The sequence below is a fragment of the Leptopilina heterotoma genome, unplaced genomic scaffold (genome assembly GCF_015476425.1).
Source record: "Leptopilina heterotoma isolate Lh14 unplaced genomic scaffold, ASM1547642v1 Lhet_65, whole genome shotgun sequence".
In the NCBI taxonomy this organism is placed as follows: Eukaryota; Metazoa; Arthropoda; class Insecta; order Hymenoptera; family Figitidae; genus Leptopilina; species Leptopilina heterotoma.
Genome location: NW_025111152.1, coordinates 1,054,279 through 1,068,600, shown reverse-complemented (window position 1 = coordinate 1,068,600; position 14,322 = coordinate 1,054,279). Strand labels below are relative to the sequence as shown.

At 30.5% G+C, this 14,322-nt stretch overlaps 1 protein-coding gene across 1 annotated transcript in view; it reads left to right on the top strand.

The window, feature by feature from the left end:
• The window catches only part of LOC122509958 (chaoptin), a 111,979-nt gene extending 97,900 nt beyond the window's left edge, over window positions 1–14,079 (top strand). The window contains exon 9 of the mRNA XM_043624309.1: window positions 12,684–14,079. Coding sequence (XP_043480244.1) covers window positions 12,684–13,793 — 1,110 coding nt within the window. The 3' untranslated portion in view covers window positions 13,794–14,079. The remainder of the gene's footprint in view (window positions 1–12,683) is intronic.
• The last annotated feature ends 243 nt before the right edge of the window (window positions 14,080–14,322 follow it).

Genomic DNA, 14,322 nt, shown 5'->3' with positions numbered 1-14,322 from the left:
AATAGAACTCAAACTCAAAACTAATTAATAAAACTCTCTCGCTACCAAATATATATTCTATATAATTAAAACTCAAAGAGAAGACCACCGCCGCAAAATTTTTTTTTTGACTTTCTACAAAAATTTTTTTTTTTCTTGAACTTTTAAAACATATATTTCATTTTCAAAAAAATGCAAAATGGCGACCAATATGACGCATCTAAAAAATAATGTATTTTTTAATAGGGAAAACGGTGGGCATTCTACACTGCGCAATTTTTAGTCTAAAACAAAAACTCAAAATTTTTTATAAAGATGACAACCTAAAGAAAAGGTTATACCTATAAAATAGTTAATAAAATGACTAAATGGCGGACACATTATTATATAGGTATAATCCCAGTAGAATTTAGTTACCTTTAATTAGCCGCAAACCCGAAGTTGATTGATTAAATACCCAGGCGGAAAAGTCGGACGAATACCGGATCGTCCAACCGTCTAGCGCCCGCGCCGGTTGAATTGTAGAGTCAATGCCAGTGCAGGCAGTCTGTACCGATTCGGATGAGAATGTCTGCTGGCGCGGTACAAAGTCGGATCCGACTTTCGGTACAGTCTTTCTACTGTCGGCAGTACAGGCGCGGTACAAGATTTGATCCGACCGCCGGATCAAAATTTATACCACCTCGCAACCGGCGTTGTACTGGCATTCGTCCGTCTAACGACCCGAGCGGTACAGGCATTCTACCGACTGAGAACTATATAATTTATTTTATTATTAATATATTAATTAATTTAATTTACTTACTCATTTATTGATTTATTATAAATAAATTATAAGTAATATTAAATAAATTTGATTGGATTTATTTAATATTACTTATTTGTTTATTTATTGATAATAAATCAATAAATAAGTGAATTAAAAATTATTAATTAATTAATTTATTAATAAGAATATGCTTAGAATATAGTAATTGTTACTAGTTTTCAAATTAGTTTTATTTTTATATAGGATAATTTTTTTTTAAATTCGCTTTTAAAAATCTTACCACAAATATCTTTTAAAATCTGACAAGTTTTTCTATTTTTTATAATAAAAATTAATAGTAATAATAAATTTAATCCATCATGCTTTAAACATTTTTTGTATTATTAATTGTTAAAGAGCCGAAAGTACATTCGCACTGTCATTCTATTGCAAAATGCGTCCGGCTCGGTGCAGGTTTCAGCCCGCCAAGCACCCGGCGTTGTACTACTGGCATTCGTCCGTCTAGCAACCAGCGCGGGCCAAATTATATTCTTTATTAAAAATTAAAATAAAAGAAATGTTTAATTAACTATGCAAGGTGAATGTTAATTAATATTTCTTTCAAATTAATTACATTTATCTTTTTCTCTTTTTTAAAAACATTTATAAAGTATAAATGAAACGCAGTAAATTACAAATGTTTATTTTAGTTAATTTTCTATTGATTTCGAATAGTTATAAAGTGAAGTGTTCAACTAATTATTCCTAAATAATAAAATAAAGATAAATTTTAAAAACATTGAAGATTAAACAAAAATATAATAAAACTTTAAATTTATTTGCATAATATAAATAAAATGCTAAAATATTGAAAAATATTTGAGTAAAAATTATTATTCACTTTATATATAAGTTGTAGTTTAGCGGTATTGTATATTGGCGTTGTTTTGCTCATATCCGCAAGCGAGCGAATAGCGTAGTGGTTAGCGTATTAGACTTCGGTGCGTAGATTAGGATAGGCTTGGGCTTCGTATCCCACTGCGAGCGTTTAGAATTTTAATGTGTAAAAAAAATGTTAAATGTGTAAAAAATGCTTCAAATGATCTATAAAAAATGTTAATTAACATGCACCATGCATAGTTAATTAAATATTTTTTTTATTTTATTTTTCAATAGAGAATATAATTTGGCCCGCGTCGCTTGCTAGGCGGACGAATGCCAGTAGAACGCCAGTAGAAAGTCATGTTTCGGAACAAAATTTGGCCCGTCCTGGTTGCCAGACGGACGAATGCCGGTACAACGCCGGTTGTTCGGCGGCATCAAATCTGTACCGAGCCAGGCGCGCAGCCACTACAACACATTGTCAGGTTCCAGTACAATTCCTGTACCGCTCCGGTCGTCAGGCGGACCCATGCCAGTACAGTCTTACCGACGTCTGTACAGGCGCGGTACCCTGCCAGTGGGAAATTTCCGCCTGGGTAGTTTAGACGCTACGATGCCCACCAGTTTGAAAAATCTTGTTTCGAGAAAAACGCGTTTAAAGTTTGAGAAACATTTTTGTGCAATAATTGTATTCTTTGCAATTCTTTATGTTCAATTTGCGTATATGATAAATATCTATAGGTATTTAGGGTCGCTCGTTACGATTCTAAGGTCAGATTTGCAAAATTTTTAAAAATCGATTCAATTTACCTGACATTTGTTACTTAGTGCTCGGGACGCCGGTGAATTCAAGACTCCATAAAAACGAAAATATTCTTCGAATAAAAAAATCGCTATACACACATATTCTACATATGGGCAATTCCACGTCAGATTTCAGTTCACATTTTAAATTTAGCCAAAACAATTTTTTTTATTCTTTAGTGAAAAAAATGGATACATATTTTTTTATTTAGTGGCCAAATTTCCGAGTTACAAATTTTTGAAAAGTAGCCCTTTTTTCAATGGCCTATAACTTGAAAGTTATTGAATTTACAAAAATTTCTTTAAGACAAAAAAAGTTTAGTTCTTCTTCAACTTTTAAATGCCGTCAAAAAATTTTTCTTTTTAAATTTTTCCTAAAAAAATAAAAAATTCTTGTAAACAAATAAATTTTATTTTAACTTAGACGTTTAAAAAAATTTTTTTTTAACATAGCTGCCAATGATAAGAATAGTTTGCAAAATATTTCAGAGTGGTCTTCTTGAATAGGATTTGTTAAAATAAATTTTTAATTTTGGCGTGCAAGTTTTACGCGCGCTGTACTGTGCACGTTCAAACAGGACTCTAGGTCGCTAGACTGCAATACTTGCATTGCGGAGGCGGAAAGTGAAATTTTAAATCGTGTCGAAGATTTTTATTTTAAAAGCTGTTTATACGTCTACAGTTTTTATAATGTCAAATAATTTAAAGATAGATGTTGTAATCCTTTTCCCAAAAAAATCATTTTAAATCAACACAATTACGTCGCGTCCCAACGGGAAGTTGCCAATGTTAACGATTGGTTCAATAATGGGCCATGCTTGGTACCCAATGGTTTTTTCTTGGCAAAACAATTGGCAACCATCATTGGACCACCAATGGTTCAAACTTGGGATGATCACGCTACTGCCAATGATCGGTAGCCAAGCATCGGGCCAATATTATTTGCCAAGGAATTGCCAAGGAGACAAAATCGATTTTCAAAAGCTTGATTTTTTATTGGCAGCCAACAAAAAACCAAGGTTTTGAAAATTGATTTTTTTAAATTATTAATTAAAATTTATTTTTAAAAAATATATTTTTCAAAAAATTATTTAAAAAAAAAATATATTTTTTAAAAATATATATTTTTTTAAATTAATAGAACATATTAATTTAATTTGTCACCTCTGGTAAAACAAAGATGAAAGACTGATAAATTCCCTCACTTTATATTTTACAGTGGAGGGATAACTGTGAATGTCTTTGCGAGAGAGGAGCAGGTACTTATAGAGCCAGTGAAACAGGTCACAAGCGAGAAGAAATCACTAGCATGCACTCTGGCGGCGCTTGTCGGAACTGTTTTCTGGCGCGCATGCATATCGTGGCATTATCGACACAGCGCTTGGCAACCAACGTTGCGCCACTTCCGACAAGCGCCGCCAGAGTGCATGCTAGTGAATTCTTCTCGCTTGTGACCTGTTTCACTGGCTCTATATAAGTACCTGCTCCTCTCTCGCAAAGACATTCACAGTTATCCCTCCACTGTGAGATACGGTGAGGGAATTTTTATCAGTCTTTCACCTTTGTTTTACCAGAGGTGAAAAATTAAATTAATACACTGAAAAAAAAGTGCTGTTGAATCAAATATCTCCATGCTATTGAATTCCCCGTCATTGATTCAATGACACATTTATTAATCGAAAAGTATATTGCTTAAAATGAAAAAATGAAACTGTTTAAATTAAAAGTACGGTACTGTAGAATTAATGATATTGTGCAAATTGTTTCTATAGTTCATCTGTACATAGCAACAGAATAATTTATTGCTTCTTTGACATTATTCATTTGAAGCATCTAATAGATAAATTTGAAGAAAATGCATGTAAATTTAAATCAAATGAAAAATTGTTTGCTCTAAAGAAGCGCGCTCTGAAAACGAAAGCATATGCTTTCGTTTCAATGAGTGGTGCTATTGCGGACTGCCTATAGCATATGCTATAAAAATAAGAACACTATGTTTTGAGACATTGACAGGTACTAAATTTATTGAAATACTTACCCACATATATTTATGTTTATTAAACCTGTCGTTTTTGAGATTCCAATATAAAAAAGTATTATTTAAATTCTTTTAATTAATTAATGACTAGTTAAATATAAATTCCCTATATAAATTCCCTTATATACGCGAAAAATCTCGAGCACGGTATTTAACCATAAAGTAAGTGCCCAACGTTGAGAAGCGGATGTATTACATTGCAGCGCGGCGGTTCTCGTCTATCACGGAAGTTAAGCGTCGTTGGTCGCGGTTACTAAATGGATGGGTGACCGCTTGGGAATAGCCGTATTTTTCTGACTAAAAAAGATAAGTGTGTTTGAATGTGTATGTGTGTGTGTGTTTAGCCGTTGGAAAAAATGAAAATAATAATAAAGATGTATATGTTAGTGTGAAAAATTGAAAAAAAGATGTGTATAAAAAGTGTTGTGTTAAAGGTGTGAGAATTAATTATAGTATATAAAAAACATGTGAACAAAAATTCCCTTTTTTCAATTTATCGTTGGTATATATTTAACCACATAAAAGAATTGAATTAACAGTATGGTGTTATTCAATTGATAGCAACAACTAAAAAAATTAAGAGTACAAATTTTTGAATCATAAAAATGATGCTTTTAAATTTAAAAGTTATAGTCATTGACTCAAAAGCATATACTGTTAAATTAAAAAATGTTGTTTATTGATTCAAAAGGATTCACCTTCGAATTAACATAGTATGCTGTCAATTTGAGAAATATGCTTTTGTTTCAAAGAAAGTGATACTATCGAATCATTAGAATCGGTGCTTTCAAAACAACAGCATATACGTTAGGCAGCCCGTTATGACACTATTCAATGAATCAAACCCATATGTCATTGATTCAACAGCATTTTTTTCTCCGTGTATGTTCTATTAATTTAAAAAAATATATTTTTTAAAAATAAATTTTAATTAATAATTAAAAAAAATCAATTTTCAAAACCTTGGTTTTTTGTTGGCTGCCAATAAAAAATCAAGCTTTTGAAAATCGATTTTGTATCCTTGGCAATTCCTTGGCAACTAATAATGGCCCGATGCTTGGCTACCGATCATTGGCAGTAGCGTGATCATCCCAAGTTTAAACCATTGGTGGTCCAATGATGGTTGCCAATTGTTTTGCCAAGAAAAAACCATTGGGTACCAAGCATGGCCCATTATTGAACCAATCGTTTACTTCCCATTGGGGTATCTAAAACGTTACTGGAAAAATATAATTTTTTCAAATCAAATGATGTTGTATGTTTATATTGTTGAAGAAAAATGTATACTACTGATTACCTAATTTCACAAGGTTGATACCACTTACAAAGAAAAGTTTAAGGGGTGGGACTGGTGCAATTTTTGCAACGAAAAATAATAAAAAATGTGGAATAAGTTGAATTTTTTAAAAACTACTAGTAAAATTTGAGCCATTCAAAAATGACCATTTTTAGGGGTATCAAATTTTTTTTACATTTTTTCAGTACCTGAAATCATATTACACTATAGAAAATTAATAAAAGTAATTTTTAACTGATTTACAATTTTTATTTATTTTTCAAAAAATTAAAATTCTTTGAAAATTCCAAAATTTTTGAAAATCTATATGATTGATTGTTCAGAATTATGAAATTGTAAGCATGTAAAAAAATCGGCCATGAAAATTAATAAAAATTACAAAAGTAGTTCAAATTTTTATTTTTTGAGTATTTTGATATTTATTTAAAAGTTTTAAATAATTGAATTTTTTTAATTTTTTGAAGCATATTATAATTTAAAATACCAAAATTTGTTAGAAAAAATATTAACCACCCATAAACAACAAAAATTTAGATGAGTTGAAATTTCACCGATCCTCCCCTTAAGTTAGTAAAGGCCTAAGCACAATAGGTTCGCGAAAGTCATTCGCGAACGCAAAGCATGAGTTAGAAAAGGACAGAGATATATTTGTGTCCTTGTCTATCTCATGCGTCTCTTTCGCGAACGACTTTCACGAACATATTGTGCGTTGGACTTTAAACGTGCACAAAGCCCAAAGCACATCTGAGTCAGCTTAGGCCTCAATGCAGCGTGAAAGGTGAAACTTGCACGCCGAGTTTAACAATTTATTTTAACCCATAAAATTCCAAAAGACCGCTCTGAAACATTTTATAAATTATTCTTATTATTGCCAGCTATGATAGAAAAAAAAATTTTTTAAGACGTCCAAATTTTAAAAAAATTAATTTGTTTATAAAAATTTTGTATTTTAAAAAAAAATTTTTTTAACAGCATTTAAAAGTTGAAGAAAAACTGAACTTTTTTGTTTTAACAAAATTTTTGTAAATCCAATAAGGGGCCGTCCATATATTACGTAACGCTAATTTTTGAAAATTTTGACCCCCCCCCTCCCCCCATGTAACACGCTGTTACATACATTAGCGCCATTTTTTTGGCTTATCGTAACAAATAGCTTGACCCCCCCTCCCCCCAAAAAGTGTTACGTAATATATGGACGATCCCTAAATGTCCTAAGATAAAATTTCAACTTCTTGAAAAAAATTGAAACTCAGGGAATTTGTTGTTCTATCAAGTAGAAATGTGCCCCAAAAAATATTTTTGATTTTTTCGAAAATTTGGAGGGGGTAGAGGGGGGTCAGTTTGACCAATTTTGCTAACACCGGCTACTTTGTGAATTTTTTTTGAACATACTTATAATGGGAAAAATTTTTTAGAATATGTTTCTGAAAGGTTTTTTCGTCCTCTTTCCAATAGTGTATTTTATTTTTTGATATTTTAAAAATTTACCCTAATTTTTGATAATTAATATTTAATTTTTGATTTCCCAAAAATCGGTCCGTTTTATTTGAAAATAAATTATTGCAAACGAAAGCTGAGGTTTTTTCCTATCGGCATGTAAATTTTCAGAATGCCCTTTTTTTTGTTTTTTGAGTTATTAAATTTCAAAGAATAAATTGCGGCGCGCTGCGTCACGGTTGCACTGAGCCGCGTGGCAACCGGCGCCACAGTGGGGCAAAATGACAAAATTTGATTCAAATTGACTTTTAGACCAAATTTAAAAAAAAAATTTCTCTAACGCAGAACTAAATTCTGAAGAGATCTGTGAGAGACAATTTTTTAATTTTTGTTTTATAAATTTTTAATGTTTATGCAAAGTGTAAAAAAAAAATTTTTTTTTACATTTTTCGATTTCTTTTGCTCAAAAAAATTCTTGCATACTTAAAACTGTATACATTTAATGTCTATCGGTGTGTAAGTAGTAAAAAAAAAGTTTTTGCATTTAAAAATTGTTATAAACAATTTTTATAAACAATTACACTTTATAGGAAGTTATGTTTTAAAATAAATTTTTTTAAAAAGATATTTGCTTTAGATTATTGTAATTAAACTTTCTTTTTGTTAATCTGATATTTTGAAATAATTTTTCTTAACTGTTTATACAATTTTTATAAACAATTGTACTGTAAGGACATTTTTGGGGACACAAAAAAAAATATGGTAAATTTGACTACTTTTTTACTATTTCCTGTAGTTCCTATAGGCGCCCGTAACATTATTTAGTAAAATGAACTATGACAGAATAGTTAGTCTAACTGTAAAATGTAGTAATAAATACCATTTTTACAGTAAATTTAACTACTAAAACAGTTATCTTAACTATTTGTTGTTAGTCATACTAACTGCGCTTCATTTAGTTGCAGTAACTAAATTTTCATAGTTCCTATAGGCGCCCGTAACAAATTGTAGTTGTAACAACTGTAAAAAATAGTTAAATTAACTATTTAAAGTAGTAAAATGAAATTATTTATTTGTTTTTTATTATTATTGAGGTCCATTTTTTTATATTTTCTCTTACCTATTTTTGTTCATATATAATTTATATATTAAATTCTTATACACCTAACAGAGAAAAATCCCCAAACGCCGGGGATTGAACGCACGACCCTAACATTCGCAAACCGATAACCTAACCACCTAACCACGCTCGCACGCTACGATGACTGGCATTGTACTTGAGGACATTCTTCTTAGATTCAGTCATAATAACTACTCCGTTTAGTTGCAGTAACTAATTTTTTAAGCTTAAGGACTTAGTTGAAATGTAGCCAGCATATGATTTTAAATGACTCAACGATATTGCAGTAGTTAAAAGTACTGTTGAAAATAGTTATTTTCAGAATTTCTGTAGTAAAATTATCCACTTTTTACTAGTTATAAAAAAATTAAACTTACTATTTTCATATAGTAAAAATAACATAAAAATTGTTACTTTTATGACTTTTGTAGTTATAAAAATAAATGTTTCTTACCACCATAGAGATAAATTGAAGGGCTACATAAAATAAGGGGACGAACGCGAGGCTTGGAAGGGATACTACCAGTCGGGTAGCAGTGACAAGCCTTGAGCCGCTCGCTGCTACCTGACTGATATTATCCCTTTCAACCACGCGTTCGTCCCCTTATTTTATGTAGCCCTTCAATTATTAAAAGCTAGTAAGAATTGGTTCTTTTAACTATACATTAAACACAAAAATAACAAATTCCAGCGGTTGTTCTTACTCTTTGGAACAGTAAATTTTAATTTATTTTGCAAATAGCAAGAAATGGATATTTCTACTACAGAAATTCCGAAAATAACTATTTTTAACAGTACTTTTAACTACTGCACTATTGTTGAGTTATTCACAATCATAACGTGTAGGTAGTAATTTTAACTACATAAAACCTACTATTCAATTTTAGTTCTACTAACTATGGAAGTTTAGTTAAAATGCTGCTGAATATGGTAGTTTTAACTATATTTTTTTAACTGCACATATGTGGATGCTTTTACCACTCACGTTTTTTCTCTGTAGAAAAAAATGATCTTTTCAACTGCATAAATAGTAAAAATAACTATTTTCAACAATTGATTTTACTATATGAAAACAGTAAATTTCTTTCTTTCTCTGCAACTATAGTAAGAAATAGTTGTTTTAACTACATAAATCATAAAAGTAACAACTTTCAGAGGTTGTATTTACTATATAAAAACAGTAAGTCTCATTTTGTTTGCAACTAATACAAAATAGTTATTTTTGCTACCACAATAGTAAAATTAACTATTTTTAATAATAGTTTTTACTACTACACTATAGTTGAGCCATTTACAAGCATCTGTTAGTTATTTCAACTAAGTAAAGTAGTTATTTTAACTACATAAAACCAGCAACTTCTTTTTGGTTCCACTAACTGAGGAAGTGTAGTTAAAATGCTGCTGAATATGGTAGTTTTAACTACTTTTTTTCTAACTACACAAATGTGGTTGTTTTTACCATTCGCATTTTTTTCTGTGGAGAAATGAATCGAATTTTTTACGAATAATGTTTCATCTAAGCCGAAAAGAGATTATCTTTGTAAAAAAGTCATTTTTCAATTAATGTTATCATTGTTATAAACAAATTATATAAACAATTACATTTTTCGGCACGTTATGTCTGAAAAAAAATTTTCCGACTTTCTCGCCAATAAAGAAACGTACAACAGTTCTTCCTAGACCAAAAAATAATTAAGAAATGAATTTGAATTACTTCTGTCAGTTCTGAAAAAACATCAATAGATTATTTTTATTATTTTGACTTTTCAGAGTTTCATAGATTTTCACACATTTTGCGGACATTATTGAAAATCTATCCCAGTAAAAAAAAACTAATTCAAATGAATTGAAACGAATTAACATTTTTGGTAGGCTCCAATTCGTATTTGTCACAAAGCGGGATTCACTCAAGCTCTTTGTATATTCAATTGAATTTAATTCAATATGTACCAATTTGTCCAAACGAATTCGCATTCGAAAGAAATGGCCAAGGAATGCATTGAATTCGTGCTAACGAATTGAAAAAAATTAAAGGCTCAAAACTTGTCCAGTGAATTGGTACGGATAGAAGGTTCGGAAATTCAATACAGTTTCACGAATTCAGGAAAATTGCATCATGGCTCCAATTCGTATTTGTCACAAAGCGGGATTCACGAAAGCTCTTTGTGAATTCTTTTTAATTCATTTCAATTAGTTTTCGTTTACTGGGATATTTTGAAATTAATCATTTTAACAAAAACAAAGTTTAATTGCAATAATTCAAAGCAAATTTCATTTTAAAAAAAATTTTTCAGACCTAACTTCCCGTAAAATGTAATTGTTTATATAATTTGTTTATAACAATGATAACATTAATTGAAAAATGACTTTTTTACAAAGAAAATCTCTAGGCAGCTTAGATGAAACATTTTTCGTAAAAAATTCGATTCATTTCTGCCCAAAAATGTCCTTACAGCACAATTGTTTATAAAAAATGTATAAACAATTAAGAAAAATTATTTCAAAATATCAGATTAACAAAAAGAAAGTTTAATTGCAATAATCTAAAGGAAATTTAATTTAAAAAATTTTGTTTAGACATAACTTCCCAAAAACTGTAATTGTTTATATAATTTGTTTATAACAATGATAACATTAATTGAAAAATGACTTTTTTACAAAGAAAATCTCTAGGCAGCTTAGATGAAACATTTTTCGTAAAAAATTCGATTCATTTCTGCCCAAAAATGTCCTTACAGTACAATTGTTTATAAAAATTGTATAAACAATTAAGAAAAATTATTTCAAAATATCAGATTAACAAAAAGAAAGTTTAATTGCAATAATCTAAAGGAAATTTAATTTAAAAAATTTTGTTTAGACATAACTTCCCAAAAACTGTAATTGTTTATATAATTTGTTTATAACAATGATAACATTAATTGAAAAATGACTTTTTTACAAAGAAAATCTCTAGGCGCCTTAGATGAAACATTATTCGTAAAAAATTCGATTCATTTCTGCCCAAAAATGTCCTTACAGTACAATTGTTTATAAAAATTGTATAAACAGTTAAGAAAAATTATTTCAAAATATCAGATTAACAAAAAGAAAGTTTAATTACAATAATCTAAAGCAAATATCTTTTTAAAAAAATTTATTTTAAAACATAACTTCCTATAAAGTGTAATTGTTTATAAAAATTGTTTATAACAATTTTTAAATGCAAAAACTTTTTTTTTACTACTTACACACCGATAGACATTAAATGTATACAGTTTTAAGTATGCAAGAATTTTTTTGAGCAAAAGAAATCGAAAAATGTAAAAAAAAATTTTTTTTTACACTTTGCATAAACATTAAAAATTTATAAAACAAAAATTAAAAAATTGTCTCTCACAGATCTCTTCAGAATTTAGTTCTGCGTTAGAGAAATTTTTTTTTTAAATTTGGTCTAAAAGTCAATTTGAATCAAATTTTGTCATTTTGCCCCACTGTGGCGCCGGTTGCCACGCGGCTCAGTGCAACCGTGACGCAGCGCGCCGCAATTTATTCTTTGAAATTTAATAACTCAAAAAACAAAAAAAAGGGCATTCTGAAAATTTACATGCCAATAGGAAAAAACCTCAGCTTTCGTTTGCAATAATTTATTTTCAAATATAACGGACCGATTTTTGGGAAATCAAAAATTAAATATTAATTATCAAAAATTAGGGTAAATTTTTAAAATATCAAAAAATAAAATACACTATTGGAAAGAGGACGAAAAAACCTTTCAGAAACATATTCTAATAATTCTATTATCCATTAAAAAAAGATAAAAAACATTTTTTGACATGAATTATTTTCACTTCTGCTGTACATACGGAAACTTTTGGAATCACTGAACACTAATCCAATAAATTTTGAAAATCCAAAATGGTGTATCTAATATGGCGGACGAATTGTCTTAAAATGTATCAAATTCACTTGAAATTTGTTACTTGGGGGGTTTTTAAGGTAACTAAGCAACTAAAGTTTATAGCTAAAGCAGAAGAATATAATTTTTTTCTTTTTTTGTACTGCTCCTTTACTGTGCATTCATAAAAATTCACTATCACATTTTTTTAGAATGAGAATCCATAATTATCTGATTTTTCGGAATCATTTGGATTTTAGGAATTACACTGGAAACTCCGAAGAGCGAAATAGATATGGGCGCGGTAACAAATTTCAAGTGAATCTGATACATTTTTAAAAGAATAATATCCAATACGACGGACAATTATTGTCCGTCGTATTGGATCACCAGATTCCTATAATCAGCATCCTGAAAACTATGAGAACTGTTGAAATTTTTTTCTTTTAACCGGACAGTTTTGCATGGTTGAGGTAATGAAAAATTGTTTATTTCTTTCAGGGCATTTTGAAGGAGATGAAAAATTTGGAAGAATTGGATGTGGAAATGAAGGATTCTGTAATTGGAAACGAGCAATTATCCATTAAGAGTCATCCCCGACTTGAAAAATTGTCATTAAGAGGGGAAAGATTGCGTAGCATACTTTCAAGTGCCTTGGTGGGAATTCGAGTCCCAAATTTTTCACTGGGCTTGAAAAATACATCCATCTATGCTATTCCACCGACACTCTTCTTCCCCGTGCCTAAATCTACCAAAATTGAGTTGGACGTGTCCGGCAGCAAATTGCAGACGATTCCACCTCAACTGATAACTGCTCTGGATGAGCGAACCGGCTCCATCGATCTGAAAGGGCTGGATTCAATTAATTGCGACTGTGAAATTAAGCATCTTTGGCGATGGCTCAAATCAATGGGTTCTGCACCAAAACCAATCTCAAAATCCATAAAATGCAAGAGTCCCGACTACGTTGCCGGGAAAATACTTAATGACTTGACGGAGGAGCATCTATCTTGCGATCAGGTTGTATCGAAGAAAATGGAGACCACAGAAACGACAACTTCAGTCAGGTCGACAACTTTTGAACCGGAAATTATTTGGACAGTTGCCCCCACACTTCAGGAGAATCGAAATAAACATTATAATGGCGATTCTGACATGAATCCGAACATTATAAATTCGGCGGGAACGGACGACACGTTGATTATTAGCATTGTCGGTGGCGTTGTTGCCTTCATTGCAATTGTCATAATAATCATTTGCATCTGCCGACTGCGATGGAGCAGTCAGATGAATGACGCGCACATGGCCGCCGCAATGGCCTCGAGTATTCACGAAGCCTCCATGATTCGACCAGGAAGCGTCGCCTACTCTGGCAAGATGGGCAATCAAGAGCTCTACGTCGGTTCCTACAATGGATCGACTTTGGGTCATGGGAATGGAACTCACGCAGGCTTGTCAGTTCCAACGACTCCAGTGCCAATGCTGCCTTTCGTTCAACCCATGCAAATGGTCCAAAGTCCCGTGCCACCTCAACCAATTTACGGGTACTACGACAATCAGCCTCTGCCTATGTATGTCACTTGCCCTTCGGAAAACAAGTTCGACAGATAATTGGTAAATATCAATTCTTTTTGCCATTCACTTTCTTTACAATATTATTCACCTATTCGAACAATCTTCCAATAAAGAAAGAGGCGAAAAGGCATCCGTTTTCAAATCAAAATACGAAAAATTCTCAATTGTTTGTTTCTCAAGTTCAAGATATTATTTATTTATTTGCATAATGTTCATAATAGAATCGTGAATTTTAAACTCTAGAAATCATTTTCCAGATCATTTTCACTATCAATTTTGTATTTGAAAATGAGTTTTTTTCAAGTTGAGCTTTTTTCGAAATTCACGATTCAATTATTATTTAATAATGATTTAATGTTTACATTTTTAAAAATTTCAATATAATTCTTCGCAAGAATTCAATTATTTTCATAAATAATACTCAACATTCTTCGGAAGAATTTAATTATTTTAATAAATAGTAAAATTTTTTGCAAAAATACCATTATTTTCATGAAATTTTACGAAATAATTCAATTATTTTCTAACACCTTAATAAATCCTTCGAAACACTTCAATTATTTTC